Source organism: Struthio camelus, chromosome 2 (assembly GCF_040807025.1).
Source record: "Struthio camelus isolate bStrCam1 chromosome 2, bStrCam1.hap1, whole genome shotgun sequence".
NCBI lineage: Eukaryota > Metazoa > Chordata > Aves > Struthioniformes > Struthionidae > Struthio > Struthio camelus.
The window spans coordinates 97,802,007-97,823,000 of NC_090943.1; the positions used below are offsets into that span (position 1 = coordinate 97,802,007).

Consider the following 20,994-nt stretch of genomic DNA (forward strand, 5'->3'; position numbering starts at 1 on the left):
TCATGTTGCTGCTGGTGGGAGTAGCAGGTGTTCCCGGGCAGTTTCTAGTTTTGTTCTTAGTAGTAGGAGAGCTTGGAGCAGGAGGAAGAGACAGCTCGCTGTGCTCTGAAACCCAGGAAATCCAGAGCAATAAACATCTTGCTTTCAGTTGGGAAGCTATGTTATCTACCACTAATTTAAAAAGTCACAGTTGCGGTGCTTTTCTTAAAATGGACATCAGAGGAAAGTGAGAGAAAAGATCTTCAAGCGCAATATCCTGCGTTGCTTAGGGAAATAGCTTAAGAAATGTTCACGTACTCAGAAGCAGTTCTACTAGCATTTACTTTTTTCAGCTATTTAGGGATTCTGGTGAACCTATAGAGCTTTATTCATCAGTCTATTAGAAATTTGCTAGGAAAGTTTATAAATTCTTGAGTTATTTTTATGCCTCCCCCCTCTGGCTGCCAAGATACAAGTATATGCACTAAAAAAAGAAGTGAAAAACTTTCCAAGGAACCTTTGATAATTTCCTTCTATAGGAATTCTTCCTCCAGGTAGGATTAGGAAGTTTAGAGTTGGTGGCTAGACATTGGCTAGGTAAGCTGATATTGTTGGAGTTTCATCACATAGTGATGAAAACAGTATTTTCCTACTAGGGAAGGATGTCTTCTGCACAAGTTCTGAGCCACCTGGACATGAGCTAGCAGTGAACTGAGCCTATGTAGCCAAACTTAATGGAAGGGCAAGACTGTGATACGTGGTTCTGCCTAGATGCGAAGTATTTTTGCATTATGCCAGTACCATGGACCAGCTACATACCATTCTGGTTTAGACAGAGGTGGCATCTAAAGCACCATCTGAGCACGGGCTGAAAAGAGTGTCCAAGATGTACTTGTGGTTTTGCTTCTCTTTAGCTCTCTCTGCTGAGCCTCTGTACTATGCTAGTTGTTCACAGTGTGTGTTTTCCTCTGACTGTTGTTGATTTAGTATAGGTGATCTTGTGGATGAAAACCATGTGCTCCTGCACAGAAACTGTAGCAGCCAAGTATCTCTGAACACTGTGTGGAGTGTCGGCCCTCTGTTGGGTAGATAGGTAGAAACCTTTCATCTATATCCTTAATTTTAAAACCTTACCCTGTGCTCTGCTTGAAAGGTTTTGTCTATAGCCCTTTTTTGTGGCTGTTTTTCTCTTCATTCACATTTGCACACCTTTTCCTGATGGGGAAAACAAGTATAACTGTTTTCTCTGTATCACTTAAGGCCTATTTGAGTACATAATTTAAACATATGCCTAAGGCTGTAGTTTTTATGATCTAATTCTGCAGTGTGTTTTCACTTCCTCTCTTGCATTGTCATTAGCAAGCACAAGGCTGCCCAGGGAGAGAGATCGGCTCACTAGTCTGACTGAAAACCAATCCTACCAAAAAGAAACCAGAGCTAATCTGATATACCATGTAGCCATATGGCTGCCAGCATAAACATAGAAGTGTTTAAGGACAAGGTGAAGCGCTCTGAACTGGTGTCTTTGGTTTGAACTTTTTTTTTGTCCTCTGTTTTATTATTTCTGACTGTATTAGTTGGAGTAGCATGTGAAGGGTAACAGTATTTTTGGAGTGGCTTCATATGCCTTCTGTGGCTAGGGAAAAACTGCGGGTTTAGTTTTCTTAACAGTTTCATAATCTCTACAAAACAATTGTTGTTTGACACTTCCCTTGGTCTTGAAAGCGTGGCACTACTGAAGTCAGTGAGGCTTCACCCAGGCGCATTGGTCTACCAGGTTTGCAGGCTCAGTTTTAGTTTGCCTCAAAAGGTGGGGTGGTAAAGAAAATGGATGCTTGTTTTCCTTCTGGAACCCAATGTCATTGCATATTATAGCTATAAGGAATCTTGCATTTTTTCCTTTCTCTTTAAATTGTGGCTATACTGCTAATGAAATAATTACTGATATTTGCTGAAAATCTCCAGTGTATCATATAAATATATTCTAATTTGATTAAATTTTTAAATACAGTGTAAATTACAGAAAAGATTCAGAAGTCTAGTAATGAAGTACACTGACCTTGTTTTTATTTCTTTTTCTTTGCTGCCTTCTCTTAATGTGGCTGATGTATTTGTACTTCTCATCATCATCACTGCCAAATCTTTCCATCATCTAGAAAACCACCTAAGGTAAGTATTTTGTCGTCTTTTGCTTGTACATGCTTTAAAAATGTTGAACACTGCAGAAATGTCTGGAGTGTTCCATTAGTGGGTGACAAATACAGCTTTGATAAAGAAGCATACATTAAGAAAATCTATTTCTCATATGTCTAACTTAAAGACTTCATAATTCCAGAAGACTACATTTTAATCCAACTGACGTGCGATTCAATGCATGTGACTCGTTAAAGCTGAGACCAGGACAAGCCATGATTTTAATACATTCAGAAAAATCTTTGAAAGAGCAAGCAAGTATTGTGTATAAAACACGTTGCGTCTAATTCTGCTTAGAAGGAATATCATCTTAAAAAGACGATAACATACATCTAGTAAAAAAACAAACGGTGGTTCTTTGTAATTGATGACCTTCAAGAATTAATAAGTCACGTGTGTAAGTGGCTAAAGCGCACCAGAAATCTCCTGGAGAAGATTCCCTGTGTTGTGTGCAATGCAGGGGAAAGGAAGGAAAATGTGCATTTTACATCTATTAGGACAGAGAAGGAGCCATGCCGAAAAATGCACAATCAGTACAAGGCTGGTAGCAATGATGAGGTAAAACGACTGTGTAAGCTACTTCTGTCAACATATGCAGAACAGTCTACTGGTATTTTGCTTCAGCAATTTAATGGTAGCCAAGTCCTTTCTGTTGGTGTTGGATGTCACTTTTTATAGCACAGAGCTGTGATTTGCCATGAATGAATTTTTACTTTACGTTATTTTATTTGAATTGTAGCTTCTGCAGGTGTAGCAGAGCATTTTATCGCAGGCCTTCTGGGAACAGAAATTGGGAAGGGTATGTGTGCATATGTATATATCTACACACATGCACACATATGTGCACACACCTCTCCCAATTTCAAACTTCTGTGGGCGTGTGTGTGAATCGTCTGTCTGAATCGTAAGATAAAGTATTTCAATTTGCTTCAGTTAGTGTCAGAAGAAAAAAATCTTCTCAGTAAGTAATGTGCCTTATTCCTAGTAAGCAGAAAGGAATGGAACAAAATACTTTTTTACTTAAATTGAAATAATCATATTTGAAAAAATATGTAATTTGAAGTTAAGCAGGTGAAGATAAATACCACTGGTAAATCAATTCAGAGTACTATGCTGTACTAATATCTTTTTCCAGATGACTGAATCTGTTAAAGTGATTGAATAAGTTCTTAGCTTCTCTTTTTTTTTTTTTTTTTTTTTTTTCAAAACAGTTAATTTTTTGGTTAATCTCAGCTGATATATCTAATGCAAAGGAGTATGATTGTTCAAAAATAAAAAAAACCCACACACCCAAACAACAAAATAATCCACCCAACACCCCCACCCCCCTTTTTTGGTTGTAATTTCACAGAAATATTTTTACAAGAGCCTTGCCTTTCTGTACCATCCCATTCATGTTTCCTTGTAGGCAGATAAAGTTATTCTTCATATTATTCAAAAGCTTAATTATGGTCTTGCATTTCTTCCACAAAAATAACAGCTGCATACTTGTGCGTGTATGCCACATAATTACTAGGTATAGTTAGATGATCATTAATATCCTTCAGCTGTAATGCAGACACTTAAGGTACTGTGTAAAATGTTAATCAGTTTGAGACAGGAGAAAGTTCTTACCATCAGTAGAAATATGCTCTGTGAGTGTATCACTACATGATTTGAGACTTCGATATTTCTTGATTTATGCAGCTGTTAGGTACTGTGCATAGGTAATCTACTTCAAATGAAGACTTTAAAAAAAAAAAAAAAAGGAATTTCAGAAGCATTGGAAGTTTTTTTTGCTTTATTTTTACTTTAATTTGGTCATCAGCCATATATGAACTGTGATCACAGTTCAGCTCAGTGGTGGCTCTGAAGCTGCGGTAGGAAAATTTATAGAAGAATATTAAGGGTTTTTTATTGTTTCTACAGGCGTCATTTTTTCGGTCGATATTCAGTGTATTACTAACCTTGGCCTTTTGTTCTAATTTTATGGCAAAGGTAAAACAGCTGTTCTGAGCTCAGATTTGTGAGCTGTGGCCTGGGCCACCTTCAGATTTTCTGTTCATAACTCTTTTTGTCTGTCATAGTCTTTGTGCTTTTCATACAGTGGATACCTGGCAAACAGTGACAAACTTTCTACATCACTTTCTTTAAGAGCTTCCATCTTCATCAGGCTTACCATTGTAGATTGTTTGCTGTTTCCTAATGCACGCTTACTTCCTTTAGCAGTTGTAATAGAGATGTAGCAAAAGCTGTCTGATGAATGAAAACTTCCTTTCCTCAATTCTCCCTTCCTTTTCTTCTTAGCAGCCAGGTAGTTCTGTAAGTCTCACCTCCTGTAAGCCTACGTGTCAGACTTTGCTCCGATTCATGCTAACGATATCTTCACCTCTGCAATGCAACTTTCTTCTGTAAAAATAAAATTTGATTAATTGGCCACTCATTGGTCAGGTGGAAACAGCTATTAAACAAGTGAACCATTCCTTTATAATATTGCATTGCTTCGCGCACAGTTTATGTTAAGGATTATGTTCAGTCTGGGTTAAGACGTTGCTAAATGCTGAAATCCCCAGACTCTGCCTAGTCTATATTGAGGATTAGGCTTCAAAACAACAAATTATGAATGTGAAATTAGACTCCTTTTTAAACTAATTATGTCATAGGGCTTAATCAGGCAAGTACTTCATACTGGATATGGTACTCATTACCTTTGAGTAGTTCACGTGGGTATGTGTAAGTCCTTAATATTATTAACTCCTCAAGGCATTGATTAGGGGCTTTAACAAAAATGAGTTATGTGGAATATTGTTTTGGCTGTTTAAAATATTAATGCTTCTTGGCTGTCTTTTCTGACTCTATATGAGAAATTATTGCTCTGTAGCAGTCAGTTGCGCTGTCTCTTCTAGTTTAAAATCTAGTGTCTCATTTTAAGCCACAGATGCAAGTGGACTTGAGGCAAAACTTCACAGATTTTTCACCAATATGGTGAATGCACAAGCCTGCACCATTGTTTTGCTGTGGAAGCCATAACCTCTCGTTAGTAAAATAGTAACAAACAGTTGTCTTAAACTGCTGTCGATGCTTGCTGGAGGAATATGAATCAAAGCCCTCAACCTTTTCTTTACTTTGTGCTTACCTGAGTAAGTCTTTTGCTTAATTTCTTAACAGTTATTAACAATCTGATCCTCTTTATAACCTAGAAATGACCTGTGTATGCCTGTTACCTAGGGTGATGTGTACACTCTAGGATGGCTCTAAATACAGTAGTACCAGGACCTAACACTTCCTGGCTAAGCAGTTGGACTCAGCTTGATTAACTTTCGCTGGTGGTTTTATGCAGCACCTGCTGAGAGGCTGTTGTTTCACTGCATAGTAGGAAATGGCTGGTGTGCTTAACAACAATCCAATTTAAGAGATGCTGAAAAGGTAATTTGACTGTAGAGTTATTGCAAGGGCTAGGGGAGGGGAAAATTGTTACCTTAAACTACAGCCTAATATTGTCAAGTGAAGTGCAGGAGTTGGGTGGTCTGGGCAAATTGAGAGAGAAGGTAAATCTTGTGCCTCCTAGCACACTTGAGCGAGACTCTTTCTATTTTGTAAGAGGAAGCTGAATAGCTGGAGAGAATATTTGGGTCTGTTAATCAATTTTGTTGATGTTGTAGGTGGCATCTTAAAAACAACTTACTCCAATACCATAATCACTTTGCCTTTGCTTTGCATCTGGTTAGAGGGAATGTATGACTTGAATAGGTTTGCATGTGATGGTGACTAGTATGATTTGGCGTGTTACTGGTGGCAATCACTCCTTTGGGTATCAAGAAGAGGGAGGAACTTCAAACACTGAGCAAGTCTGAGCTGGAATCATAAAGCACTGGATAGCGTACTTGACTACATTAAGTCAAGTATTATTAAGTAGTACTTAAGTACATTGGATAGTGTATTTAATTTTGCTTGAATGTGTTATCACAAAAGCAGTCTCTCGACAATAGTTATAATTCCTACTTATTTGAAACAGTTTAAAAGTTCTTAAGCAAAAATTGATTTGTATGGCGTACAATGACAAGACAAAAGGAAAAGTTTGTATTTGCTGTGGCTTTAATAATTTTTCCTAATAGCATTTCTGCCTAGGAGGTGGAGCTGTCTAGTATATCTATCTAGAAATATCAGAATGGGTAATGATGACACTTTGACATCTTGATTTTAGTGAATATTAAAGAAACTCCATCTAACCTTGCATGTTCTGAATACTGAGAGTATTCAGAAAATCTTATATGTGCAGAAGTGAGCAGCCTTTCAGCTATGTAAAGCACAAATAAGTCCTCCACATTAACTAGCACACACCCTCGCCCGTGCGCCCCTACCTCCAAACTACTGCTTACGCTCATGAATATTATATTACGATTGTTTAGGAATTGTAACTTTTAATATCCTGAATTCCGAAGTGGTCAAATTCTTTCTCATAACCTCACATTTTTATATTTTTGTGCTGTAATGTTTGTGAACTGAAGTGCTTATAATGAATATACAGTGAGTGCATAACTCAAGTTTATGTATTTATTTTTACTATGGGCACTAATTTACAACTGTGAAAGAGCTGCCATGGTGAGCATTTTCTGTTACTATTATTTGTAGCTCTATCTGTTACTTGACTATTTCTAGATGCATACTATGCAGCTTCTGAGCTTTTTATTACGACTGTAGCACCATTTAGACTGAAAATACTGTGCAATGTCAAAAACTAGTATAAGACATCTGGAAAAAGTACCTCTCAATCTCTTAACTCCCCTCGTAATTCCTGATCTGGAAATTATTACCCTAGTGTGGCATGTTCTTGGCGTGTTCTTTTGAGTAGATGTTCCTTTTAGATGTGAAGATGAAGTATCAACTACAGAATCTTGCAAAAATAGGATAATTTAAGGCTTGTTTGTTGGTGATTTCCGTTAAAATCCCAGAATAATTTTGAGGCCAGTTGTGAGAACTGACAAACTCCTGTGTGAACTTGTGCGCTTGTGGTTGAAAGCCAAGCAATACACAAACTTGAAGTAGATGTATACCTGTCTTTCATTTTTTCCGTTTTATTTACCCCTTTTAAAATATGCTAAGCTTCCTGATGCAGTGGCCATGAAATCAAAACCAGAGTAATAGTAAAGTAAAAATACTAGTCCATATAGTCACAGAGACTTAGCTGAAATACTTACAAGACTAACTGAAAATGAAGGAAACTTTAGTGGAGATGCAGTGTTATAATTAAAAATTTTCAGTTCCAACAAAAACTCCATTTTGTCTTTTCTTTTTCCCCTCTTGTAATGTTAAAACATGTACACAGAGTAGATTTTTCAAAGTGCAGTTAGAAATGGATTCACAGAGGGTGCTTGAAGTGTAAAAAGTTCTGTTTGAGAGTCACAGATCTGCACCTCTTTCTTCCAGTACGTTTCAGTAATAGCTTTGAGATAAGTTGGTGAAGATTTTGGCTTTGCTGTTGAGTATTCTCCAGACATTTCCAAGGCAATTCCCAATTGAAGTATTAGCCCTTGAGTCTGAGACAGCATTAAGGGAACTTCTGGTATCTTTGATACTTACATTGAGAGGGAATATCATATCATATCTTTGGGGAAATTTTAATGAGGGGGGAAAATGATTATTCTGCATACTCCTATCAAAAGAAGAATTACTATCTACTGCTTTCTTTTTCAAGAAGAAGCAATCAGTAAAGATGGGGGGAGGAAGGGAGTACCTTCAGTTCTGGTTAGCTAAGAATTACAAGCTTTTCTTCATCTGTGTCATAGCATCGGTTCTGCACGGTGGCGATGAGAGTATACTTGTGTGCTGTTCTAAGGACTGCCCGTCCTGAGGTTTCCTGTGCTGCAGGTCTGGAAAATCTGAACTAGTTCATCATCTTTCTACACAGAAGATGATTAAAATGGTCACTAGTCAGTTGGTACTCTGTCCTACAAGCATTTCCCACAGAACAGCTGAAGGTAATGTGCACGCTGAAGAGCCTTACTGACTGGGACCAAGTTCCTTACTTTTGTATGCTTTATTTCTTACTCTGTCAATCTTTGCATTTGGAATCTGTTCTTCAAAAGGTCTGAGTTGTGCTGAAAATTGCTTCAGTTGGGCACTTTCTTATGGTATTGTTGCTGGGATTTTGCAAAGTTGCTCTTTTGATATCTTTGATCGAAGTAATTTTTTAATTTGTGCCTGCCCTTTTTAATGGGAAAGGGAGTTTTGCTGCTGTTACTGTATATGTTATGCAGGTAGTACATGTCCCAGCAGTTTCCACTTGTTTACCTAGCTGATGTTTTTTGAAAGTAATCTTGTTACTTTCTTCTGTAGAAGGATTTGGAAATTTTCCAGAAAGGATATTATAAATAGACCAAATCCTTGTTGTGGCTTTTTATGTTCAATATGAAACACATTCTAAAATCCCGTATTTACATTTTTTAAATCTTAAGACAGCGCAATTATCCTCTTCCTATTGCATAATCATTTTGGAACTTTAAAAATAAACTTTATTTTTACCTTTTCAGAATCCAAATAGTTATTTTCCTATGATATAAATGTTTGACTGCAAGCACGTATTTAAGTTTGTACTGTCTCTTTAAAAGATCAGTGTTTAAATTCTTATGAGTTATTGAATAATCATGTCATGATTTTCTGTCTTACCTGAGGGAAAAATGCATTGAACAATAAATTAAATTGACATGCAGTACTTCTGTGTGGACTCTTTGTCATTACACATGAGCATGTGTAGCTGGGTAATGTTTTTGAACCGGGTTGTTTGATCCACTGCAGACAATATTTTGTTTCAATGTGGGAAGATTAGGCATCCGGGAGATTGGGATGCAAACTTAAATCCAGCCCTTACAACTGGATTTTCTTTTGGATCTTATCTGCTTGCAGTTTGATCATAGACAGATTAGGTAGCGTTACCAAGTCCTGTGAGGAAAATGCTGATAGGAGAAGTAGAAGGTGTTCTCACAGGAACACTATTTCCTGGGCTGTAAAAATTAGAACATTGTTATTAGTGATTGAGAATGCCTTTTGCTTAGGTTTGAAGCAAGATGACGAATGTGCAACAGCAATTAAAAACGCATCGTATTTATGTGAAGGTCTGAAGATAAAGTGAAGCAACTGCTGCGTTTTGCTTGCAGTTCAGTGGCAAAGCTATGTCTTTCAGTCGGTGACAGCTGGGAATGTCCTGACTCATGGAGTTGTCTCTTTCTATCTGTACTGCAGTAAGTGACTCGGACCTCCCTGGTAGATTGCTGTTGTCCCGCTCTTCCCTGAGGAAATTTCAGAACTCATTTCACTTGTGTGGAATAAGCATTGTCTACATGCTAGTCTTCCTTCAGACCTTGCACTTGATGTGTTTTGCATTTATTGGGGGAAGGAGACAGGAGTATTGAGCTACCTGGTCTTATGCTTCTGAAATATTTGTGGTAACTGACAATTCAGAAAGAGTGAAGTTGCAAAATATTTGTAGATAAGAGTGTGTACTAATTCTGCAATAGCAGTGAATCCATGAAGTTCTGCACTCCCAAAAGCCAAAATGATCCATCATCGTTTTCCTCAGTTCAGGGTTTGTCTTATAGAGGATTTGGCCTTTGAGCTAGTACAGCCTGTGACTCTTACTCTAGGTAGACCTGCACTGTTGATCTTGCTAAGGAGATCTGCTATTGGAAGACCAGGCAAACTCAGAATCTGGGCTTAGGCAAATTTTAAATAACAAATTTTTTTTTTTGTTTTTGTGGGGTTTTTTTCCCTCTTGGGATCCCAAAAGAAAAATGCATTGAATTTATTCCCCCAGGTCATACCTGAGAAATCCAGTCAGTTTACCACGGTAAAACATGGAAAATGCACTGCAGCTTAACGTGTGTCAAAACGACGTCAGGTCGTCTGTAGTGTAGTGTGCTTACGTGTACAGAAAAAGTAACTTTGTTCACATGCTGGTATTTGAAGTGGCTTTACAGGAAGGACACTGTTACAGCTCCACAAATCCACTGAGCACCATATGGAATCTTATTCTGTTCCTAGCCAGCTGCAGCCCTTGACTTGAAGTGATATTAAATCTTTTCATTAGAGCAGGCTTCCTGACAGCTTGTTTGTCCAATAGAATTACATTTTCTATTTGTAGTTTTTGAGCTTCCTCTACTGAGATCTAGTATTGTACTCTTAGTTTAGGCAGGTAATCTGATACTATTTATTTATTCTGTAAGGCTCTTAAGTACTCTTTTCTTTGAGCATCAGAAGTCCAGCTCGTGGTAAAACTCTCATGTCTCTTGAACAGAAATCTGCTAAATAATTATTTCAACAAGATGTGTACACTGAATCCTTTCAGTGCTATTTCATTACCGTTGGCAGAAACTTTTTTTTCAGCCTTGGTATCTGGAGAAGGATGGAGATAGTTATTTGTTATTGGATGTGTTCTGAAGGCTGTAGTAAGGCATTCTTCTTCCAACAGTGAAAACCTACTGCTGTGAAAATCTCCTTGTTACAAACCTGTAGACTTTGACTTGATTTTTTTTCCCCCCACAAAAGGATTTTTTTGCTTGAAAATGTCTTTTCTTCAGTAATATTCCCCAGAAGTCAAGTAGATTATCCAGAATAAAACTTAACATTGAGTGATATGAGAGTGCTAGATACAATTTAACATGTTCTATCTTTAGACATAGTTCTTATAATGTGAATTATAAAATCTATAATTTAAAGGTTGTGGAGTTTTGTTGTTGGTGGGTTTTTTTTTTTAAAGAATTTAACGTTATTATCAGGGTATGTGGTTAATTTTTTGCAACCTTACTCTTTCAAAGTAGGCTAGAGCTGAAGTTAGCTGTACAGTACTGGGCAAGAGAGGATGTGCTTCCTTTTACTTCTAAAAGGTGGTGGTGTTAATTTTTATGGTACCCAAGTGCATGTACAAAAGATGAACCAAAGTTGGCATGATTCAATAACATGAACTTCTCTATTTTAAGAGATGTAGTCCATAGGTGATTTGCAATAGGTTTCTCGTGTTATTCTTATTTTGACAGCAGAACTTGATGTCAGTCAACTGGCAGCAAAGGATGTTTCATCTCCTGAAGCTCCTTGAAAGGGAGATAATTTCTAGACTGGGATTGTTTGGATACTTTTCTTTGTTTTTAAAACAGCAAATAAGAGGGAGGAGAAGCTCAAAATGTGTGTAAACAGGAACTCATGATTTATAGTTAGCTGACTCTTTGGATTCATCTGTACTGTTACAGCTAATGAAATGCCTGTTAAATATCCATTCTATATGGACAAGCACAGCAGCAGAATGGAGGCAGGCTTCACCGTTGTGCTTGTAATGCGTGCTTTCCTGACAAATGACATTAAATGCTGAGTTCCACACTACAGGCACTCAGGAGCAGTGGGTTGTTTACAGGTCACAAGCTTGCTGCTACCACCTTTATTGAATAAGATACTTCTTGTTTGTCCCTCACACCTAGTCTGTCAGCACGTTTTCCCAACTGATCCCAACCTCTGTCCATGATTCTCATGCCTCAGATAATTCTCATTGTTTTGTTCTGGAATCTACTACTTCTCTTTATTCCCTCACTTGCTGTCCTCTGCATTCAGGTCAGGTGATGGTGTCTTTACACTGTCTGAATGCAAGCAGGTTAGCTGTTGAAAACACCTGGCAACGACCTTGGTTTTTTTGCTCCACTTGTCTCTTTCTGCATCCAGAACAACTGGGAGTAGCAACTGGAGAATTTGGCTTTACTCTAGAGCTCTGTGCTAGAAGCTTACTTTTTTTTTTTTAGGGCATGGCCGCGTGCTGCCTGGCCATGTAGAGGAGCCGTGCAGGGCTGGCATATACCCAGTGCATGTGGAGTCCTAAGAGATTTTTAGCAATGAAAACCGGAGTGAGAGAAGGATCACTGACTTAATAGGGACCGCCTTCCCTCTTTTCCAAGGAGCAGACTGGGTTCATGAACGACGGGAAAATTGTTAAAACATGACTAAAACGTGCACTTATTAGCCATCTCATGTGCTTTGGTACTATTATAATATATGCTTTTTTAAGCAGTGTTTTGCATTGTGGATGATGCATATAGCTAAGAAATATTGCAGCTCTGTGTAATTCGTAAGACTTATAAATGTGTGCCTGCTGATTTAAGCCCTTTTTAAATTTAGGATCTATAAAAATGATAGAGCCTATCTGCAATTGAAGAGTTGTGGATTTGTACTGCTTTAGAAGTGTCTTGTAGCTGAGTTCCTTATACATCTCTTTATATGCTTCTACAGGTATTTGCCTTTGATCACTGCTTCTGGTCCATGGATGAATCAAACACCACGAAATATGCAGGTAAACTATTTTCTTTACATTTGATACTGTAAATAATTTGCAGATAGATGAGAATCTGGGATTGGTGGGGTTTTTTTTTTGTTTTTTTTCTGTTTGTTTGTGTTTTTTTCAGCATTTTGTGATGTGGTCTCCAAATGACTTTTTCACAGAAGCAGACTTCTCACTTTTATAGGCCTTTAGTCATGTGCGTGGTAGCTCTTCTGTTTGAATGCAAGCTTTAAGGTGCCCAATACACTGTTAAAGAGGGATGCTTTTACATTTAAGCTACTGTTCTCTTTTCGTCACATGCAAGAACCTATTGTGAGAAGCGTTTCTGTCCCTTAAGATGAAATTTCAGTGTTCTGTTGGAAATTACTTCTAAATAATACTAGAGATAAAAGCATGTTTTCAATGCCCTTCATTTCTGTGAATGAAAGAGCAAAAAAAAATCTCAAAGTGTGAACGTTTCAGGTCTTTCAGAACATTTAGGTCATGTAAATACTAAAGCATGATGAAATAATATAAAAGGTCATAGAAAGGATCATATTAAAAATTAAAATATTGAAAATTAAATTTTATTTAAATATAAAGTTATTAAATGTAAAATATCTGAACAATCCCTAATCATAATATGATTGAGTGATCAACTTTGACGACTTCTTACCAAAAGCTGATTATTCCAGATCAGATTGTCATCCTAGTGGTTACTTTACTCATATAATGTCATTTAGGTATTATAACATATTAATATTCTGTAAGGAAACTTACTTTGATAGAAACAGCTTTAAACACTATATTTCAAGGCTGTGGTCCATGGAAAGGAGAAAAAAAGTATCCAGTTAAGGTACTTATATTATGAAGTTTTATGGCTTGTAAGAATTCCTGAAGTTTGACAGTATTAATTAGCTCAAAGTTTGAGATCGCTGGTCTCATAAATTAATTGCTATGTCCTTATGTTGTTAGAATATCTCTCTTCTATAGCACCTGATATCAAATCCTAAATCTCAAAAGTTACATTTGATTATAGATTTCTCTGTATTCCTTGCTTGCTTAAGCTGAGTCAGGTTTCTTCAGGAAAACAGCTCTGCTTTAGTCTATCTTTTAGTGACTGTATTTGCACTGAAGAACAGGTGCGCTGCACAATGCTCATCGTCCAGACTGGCAGACCCACTGGAGCACATGACAGCTCCTTTTGTGTCTGCACATCTAGAATTCCTTTTAAAGGAAAGAGGTGATGGTACACACCCAGATCTTGCCCTGCTGTGCCTCAAGTGTGCGGGTGGGTGCTGCACCTGTTGGGTGCACCATGGGGCTAACCTATCCCTCAGTAAAGAGATAGACCAGAGAAACACCTTGAACCAGTTCAACTTGTTTTTGTTTCAATTTAACCTACCTGCAGGTGAATTCAGTGGGGATGCAGGTCTAACCATTTTGAATTTGAGTCAAAACTAGATTTGTCTAACCTCTTTCAGAGGTTGTCATTGAATTCTTCTTAGCTTGAGAACTGTTTTTTATCTGTAAGCAGATGGACCTTCTGTCTGATCAGACTCTAGAATGCTGTCGCATCTCTTGTGTTTTCTCACTGTCCTGAAAAACCCTAATGTTTTTATTTAGCCCATTCAAATAATATTCCAGTCTGAAAAAGAAACTTGTTTTCCTGCTTTCTTTCCAGAAATATGGTAAAAATGTGGGTTTCAAGACTTGCATATAAAAAAAACCCAATGTTTTCACTGATTTTTTTTTTTTGGTATGGTCTTGGAGTTACCTTGTGACTTGGAGCCTTCATGCTTTAGAACATGATGAATTTGGCAGAAGAGCAAAACAAAATAAGGAAAATTGTGTTCCAGCCCTAAGTTACTGGGTAGTTGGCTTGTCTGCTTGCTTTTGCATGATCTGATACTCTAGTACGTGAGTGCTCCTTGTTTTAGAGCCAAAAAAGTGAACACAGAAGTGATAAGATTTCAGTTTATAGGTATCTGTAGTGTTAAGCTGCCTTAACTCTTTTCACAGCTGGGCCTAAATTGCTGTACTAAACAAAGTACAGTAATTGTTTTTGGTCAGTTTCTTTCTTTTTTTATGATAATTGTTCTTCCTGTTCTAATGGAACAAAACCCCATTCATTGTTCTAGGCTCCTCACAAATATACACGTTGTCTATGTCAAGAGATCATAGACAAGAAGTTCAAGACACTAAGCAAGTCACCAGCAGGTCTGACTTAACCTAAACTGTAATCTCTTGGTTGGACACTGGGTTATGGAAGAGATGCTTATCAAGAAGCTAGACAAATGCATTAGACATCCCCTACCCAAAATAGCTGAATGTAGATGCGCAAGTTTACTGTTGCTGGCAAGAGCAATGATTACTTTACAATTACTGTGCAGTAATGATTACTACACAGTTTAAGAAGCATGTATAAAACTTGAAATAGCTAAGTCCAGAGTGCTTGTAAACGAAATATATGAGCTTCAAGTTTAAGTAAAATTTTTGAAATTAAAAAAAAAGTATGCAAGACATATTTAATCACTTCAGAAACCCTTTTGTTAGAGATTACAGTTTCTGAAATTTGAAAAGTGTTTCTGTGAAATTTGATGTACTTCAGTGGTCATTATTATTCTAGGACAAAGATGAGTGATAAAAGTAGTTACTTTTACGAACGGGGGTTGAGGCACAAACTTGATGTACATCACGGAAACAGTGGAAGATTCTGCAAGGGATTCTCATGTACTAGTACGAATTCCCTATTAGTCATCACTTGCTGTGCAAAACCAAAATGTACTCATCTTGCATAAACTGAACAAATCTACTGTTGTGTATATCCTATTATATTAAAGACTTGATTGAGCGACATGGGAGAAATCAAAAACCCCCCAAACTGTGCACTGCAGACAACATGCATTGAATTCTAGTGTATGTTGACATATGTGGATACTTCTGTCCTTTTTTTTCTGTCAACAAAAGCAAAGTTTGTGCTTTCCTGGAAATGCACCTCTCTTATGGGATCTGTAAAGCTATCACATAGTTACATACTGTTTTTATTTTTCACTTCAATTGCTGATTGGTCTTAAAATATTACCAGCACTTATTTGAGCAAGAGGAAGATTCCTGTTTGGAAATACTTAATCCTGTGGATATTTAATAGCAATTCTCAGACTCTGGAGGAGCATGGACTCAGGAGACCCTGAAATAGAACTAGTTATCTCTTTCTCTTAAGCCAAAATTATTCTGAGATATCTTCATCTTTTTTGTTAAGTCAAAGGCTTATTTTATTGCAATAATTTTATCTTGTGGACTCATATTCAAGAAGTACAAAGGAGTTTATTTCAAATTGAAAATTACCTTCCATATCCAGCATTTGAAGACATGGGGATTGTTGGTATGAAGACCTAATGGTGTGTACTTAGGTCCTAGCTTATATTCCAGTAAGTCCATGTGTAGACAAGCACCGTACTGGCTACTGGTAGAAGAGTAAACACAGGATTACTTTATTTAACACTGAAGTGGAAAGTGGGTACATTGCGATTCTAAAGTGATTCAGCAGTATCACTAACGTAAATAGTGAAGAATACCTTTGTGGAAAAAAAAAACCATCTTTAGAGGGCATTTTTGCATCTGTCCTTGCAGGACTGAATTGCTCATAAGGACAGTGAGGAGCCTGAAGCACAGAAGAGGAGTAAGCCCTTTTACAAGACTTCTTTGTGGGCAGTACTTTGCTTTCAGAAATTGCAGGAAATAAAGGATCTTAACAACTTGATTTCCTCATTTAGAGAATGCAAGATGCAAAAGCCCACCTTTCACTCAAACTTCTTTTTTTGTCTCTTGTTGCAACTTCATGTCTGGAAGTTTCTCTTCTCACTGATACTGCCTTATGACTCCCCTCTGACTTTTCCTCAAGATTGAAAATGAAATGTTTACAATGTAAATTTAAGTGAGATTTCCCCCCTACCCCCGAATTATTAAATAGAGGGAGGGTTACTCTTAATACTGAGAATATGTGTTTCTGAATAGTTTGTGGCTGCCTCACTCCAAGCCTGAAATTGTTATAAAAGTCTTGGTTCGTGCTGATCATCACATGTTCCTCACTGTGCCTTGACTTGATCGGGAGAAGGGATGAGTGTTGGCTGATAGACTACAGGGAAGGGGTTTTGAGACTAAGTAAAACAGCTTCTTACTACCTTTTATTTCTTCATGGACTTGAATGGGTCAGCAGTAGGTTTGTGGATAAGGACACACCTGCCTGCCTTGAAAAGCTCACAAAGACAAATAACAGCGTGACATTTTGGTGAAGGGGAGGACATGGAGAAATTTTCAGAGATGAGAACAAAGAATTCCTTTTACAGGCACAGACTACAGTGAGAGCCTGTTAGTCTGGAATGAGATGGATTTGTAAAAGGAAGGAAGAAAGCCCCTTCAGTTTGGGTCAAATTCAAGAGATGGTATAAGTAACTACAGGAGCTGCTAGGCGGGTTTGAAGTGTTTAAATCCCTTCTAAGGACCTCATTCAGCAGCCCTTTATCCTTGGATTTGTCTTACAGCTCCTTAAGCTGCATCAAATTTGGCCTGAAAACTCCCAGATCTGTTTCTGTGGGTTGCACTGTCCTGAGAGGCCAAACACCTGACTTCAGGCTAAGCTTTAATTTTATATAAAAGGTATATGCTGACTACTGCTCTGCCATCAGCTGTTTCAAAAGGAAACTAACCACGCAATTTATTTAAAGAATTGTAGACTTCTACCCTCATGAGAGATTTTAAGTTGTGGATTCTGAGCAGGCAGGACAGTCTACGTGTTTGTAGTCCAGACTTGTCCATGTATAGTCCTATAAATGGGAGTATTTCCTATACATGGGAGAATGTATTTGAAAACTATACACTGGTTATTGTTTCCTTGACTTTTTTAGGGAAGACTACATAGCAGGTTGAGCTTGATTTTTTTTTGCGGGAGGGGGACGGGGTGTCACACAGCTGGCATTTAACTGTCCTGTGCATTTTATAGGAAACTTAGTTAACCTGGTATGAGTTTAGCACTGTGTGGGTCAGGCACTTCAAACGTAGATGTTGTGACACACAACTTGAAATGCTCAAGACCCTTTATTGGATCTAAGACTTTGACACGTTAGAGACTCCAGTGCCCTGTCAATATTGTAGTGTTAGACTGCAGTAGTTAGAACATATTAGCTGTTGTGCTTTTAGGTTCTTGTTAAGATGTACCATAGACATCTTTGTTCCAATTTTAGAGATATTCTTTTAAAATTGTTATCTAGCAGAGCTTTCAGTAATTCTGATCTCAGCAGATCAAGTTTTATTTTAACCTTTAACCATTAGTTCATTGAACTAACTGCAATTTGTTGCTGTTGGCATTTGCTTATTAAAACGTGAGCTAGCGTGTTTGTAAAAAAAAAAAAAAAAAAAAAAAAACCCTAACCCAGAAGCAACATAGCGGTTCCTATTAGCCCTCCAATTTATTTTATGGTGTAGTATGCATAAACTATATAGCTGTTTCATTCAGATTTATGTGCCATACTCGGATGCGTTCTGGCTGATGTTTTGGCTTGAGAAATCATCTGGTTCAGATACTCGTTGCTATCCTTCCTTACTCCAGCTAAAGCTTATCTCTCCTCAGATCTGCCAGAGTAACTGCATCTGTAGTTGATCCCCAGTCTGATTCTATACATATTACTTGGTTTAGAAAAACAATAGAAACTAACTGATCTGGAGCTTTTGAACAGAAGCAGGTAGTAACTAACCATGTTATGCAGCGATCCCAGCAGGTCAGAGGGAGCAGTAAATCCCGATAGGAAGCAAGGGCCATGAATGGGAACCTCAAATCTGGATTAACAGTCAGAACCACAAGTATTCTGATATATGGCATTGCGACTACTTTGTGAAGAAGTTTCTTGTTGGACTGCAGGAGTAAGGCTGGAAATACTTAGGGCTGCAGTACTAAGCATAATTCTCCGTGCCATGATTTGCTAAAATGTTTGCTTTGTTTCTTTTATTTTTATTTATTTATTTATTTTTAGCCCTAAACATCAACTGGGCTAGAGATTTACCCATAAATAAAGCGACTTTGACCAGATTGAATTTTCAGTGCTGTATGTAACAAGCTGTCATTTGGCTCTACCGATTTTTGTCATTTATTTTGAGAAATTCCAGGAACTGCAGTGAGATGTCATAATGCTGTAGTTATAACCTGGCTGAGGAAATCTGTACTAATATGATGGGAGGCCTTAAACAATTGTTGTTATTTCCGATTGACAAGTTCTTGTGATATAGAAACACTAGGCCTCTGAAAACCACACTAAAATTATTTTTTTGTTCCTGAAAACTTGAATAAATGTGGGTTTGTCACTAAATGAGTATAGCTTATGAAAGGTTGCAAATATCAACTGCCTTTTTAAAAATGGTATTTTGCTGGAAAGTGTCCCTTTATTCCTCCAATCCCTTTTCTTCTCTCTCCTCTCTTTTCCTTCTAGTACCTGTCACTGGTCCAGTGATCTGAGAATATATACAATTTATGTGTAAATATGATTGGCTTCATCTTACAGGTTGTGAGAACAGATCCTAGGGTTCCTCTGCAATGTGTAGATTTTCCTAGGGGAACAGAGGTGTGTCCAAATTGGATCTCCATGCAAAATCAGGGCTTCGGAATCTGTATGGGAACGGTTTGGAGGATGCAAAGGGGAAAGAGCATAGAGCAAAATATGGCAAAATATGTTGATAAATCAAATACTTAAACGTCTCATTCTGAAAATGGTGTGTATTGTAGTGTTTTTGCATGTAGGGGTATTGTTCTATCTTAATTTTTTCCAGGACTTTTAAAGCAGGAAAATATGTAAGATAATAGAATGTTCTAAAAGTTGGTCCTGACTTAGACGTTTCAGCTAAGAGATTTACATGTGCAGCTCTGCAGTTTGACAATGTGAAAGTTTTATTTTAGATTTATTAGTAATTTATTAGCCATTGTTAGCATGTACACTGCTGACGTCACTATTTTTACTTTATCTTATAATTTTACCTTTAAAATACCCAGCTATTTCAGTAGCTAGAGAACATGTGAAAAAGTAGTGCGTCACCGGGAAGCTAAGAAACATTGCCATGATGCGTGGGATCACAAGGGTGGTATCTGAGAGTTCCAGAAATTCCCGTGTATTAGGATGTAGTTCTGAGGAGAGGATTAGTTTTCTTTAAAATTCAGATAACAAATCACTGTAACTATTTAGAATGCTGAAACCTTCAATAGCTTAAGTATGGTTATTGCTAAAGAAGAAATATTTTTTGTCTGTTTTTATGGAAGAATGTCATAGCATGGCAGAGAACTAAATATGTTAGAAATATAGTCCAAAGTGCTGATGAAAAGATTCTTGGGTTGGTCTCATACTGGAAGTGGCCTTCTAGCATATTGAGAGTTAATTATTTGATCTTTCTTAGATTTTTCTACAGCTGGCAACAGGCTTGTAGTTGTACTTGCCAAAAGGCACAGGTAACGGCTTAAAGGTATGAAGATAGTTACAGTTGTCTAGTAAAAGTGGAAAAGGCTTCCATATTGTCCTGACTTTGATTTCTAGTATGTCTTCAGAATTGAGTGGTCATCCACCAGTGTTTTATCGGGTTTTCATTACAAGTGCATCGCTAAAAGCACGTTATCAGAAGGATTTCTCACCTTGCCCTGTTAGCTGAACTGTTAGGTGTGCAGGAACTAGAGTTCTAGAGCATACAGCAACATTGTCTGAAAATGGTTCCAGGTTAAGCCTTATTCCTTGAGAGAGAAAGTGTTTGGTCCTGAAATCGGGTTATTTAGCCTTTGGTCTGCAAAGAAAAATTCACCAGACTTTTCTCCCCTTTCCTCTAAGGGGTGGGCAGACAGGAGATGCTGGGTTGTGAGAGCTGGCAGCTCACATGCTCACTCTGGGCTTTCTGGAGGCCTTGGGTGTGCTTTCCCCAGCCTGACTGCAGATGTGTCAGTCATCTAAGACTTGCCCATGCTTTAGTCAGAAGATGGGCAAGGGAACCAGATGTTTTGATGTTCAGCCTTTAGTTGCGTCTGCAAGAGGATATATGGTCTTACCCAGCTGGAGGATTGTCAGTCCCTGTTTTGAAGAGAGTACAGGTAGATATAGGGGAAAGTAGATATTTTTCTGTATTGGTAAGTTAAGTTAGAAATGAGTTAATTTTTCTTGCTCACCTCTTTTAAAAGAAAAGCTAGGTATCAGTGGGAGAAAGCTCCTATAAATAAGCAAGAATATTGACTGTGGTAGGGTAAGATTATTTAGCCAAAACCAAAATGTAGTAATATAGATAAGGGAACTGCATTATTTCCTTTGACCATAAGTGCACATAAATATAGTTCTATACAAATTCTTACAAATTTCGTAATCAATTTACAAAACCCACTAGTGAAATGCCTGGAGGAAGAAGGCAGGTTTCTTCATGAAAAATATTTCCAAATTTCCTGGATTATATGCTCTTAACTTCAACAGTGCACTGCATTAGCAAAAGAATAAAAAACCCGTGATTTGAAAATTGAATTCTTCTGTTCTTTTATG

The 20,994-nt window shown here is 37.6% G+C and overlaps 1 protein-coding gene across 7 annotated transcripts in view; it reads left to right on the plus strand.

Annotated features, from left to right (window-relative positions):
- KIF13A (kinesin family member 13A) overlaps nt 1–20,994 on the plus strand; it is a 119,537-nt gene that overhangs the window by 40,434 nt on the left and 58,109 nt on the right. For 6 of the 7 annotated variants that reach the window (XM_068931712.1, XM_068931713.1, XM_068931718.1 and 3 more), the window contains 2 exons: nt 2,136–2,148; nt 12,415–12,475. In XM_068931712.1, the coding sequence (XP_068787813.1) occupies nt 2,136–2,148; nt 12,415–12,475 (74 nt within the window). The remainder of the gene's footprint in view (nt 1–2,135; nt 2,149–12,414; nt 12,476–20,994) is intronic. The other variant, XM_068931714.1, reaches the window with a different exon arrangement.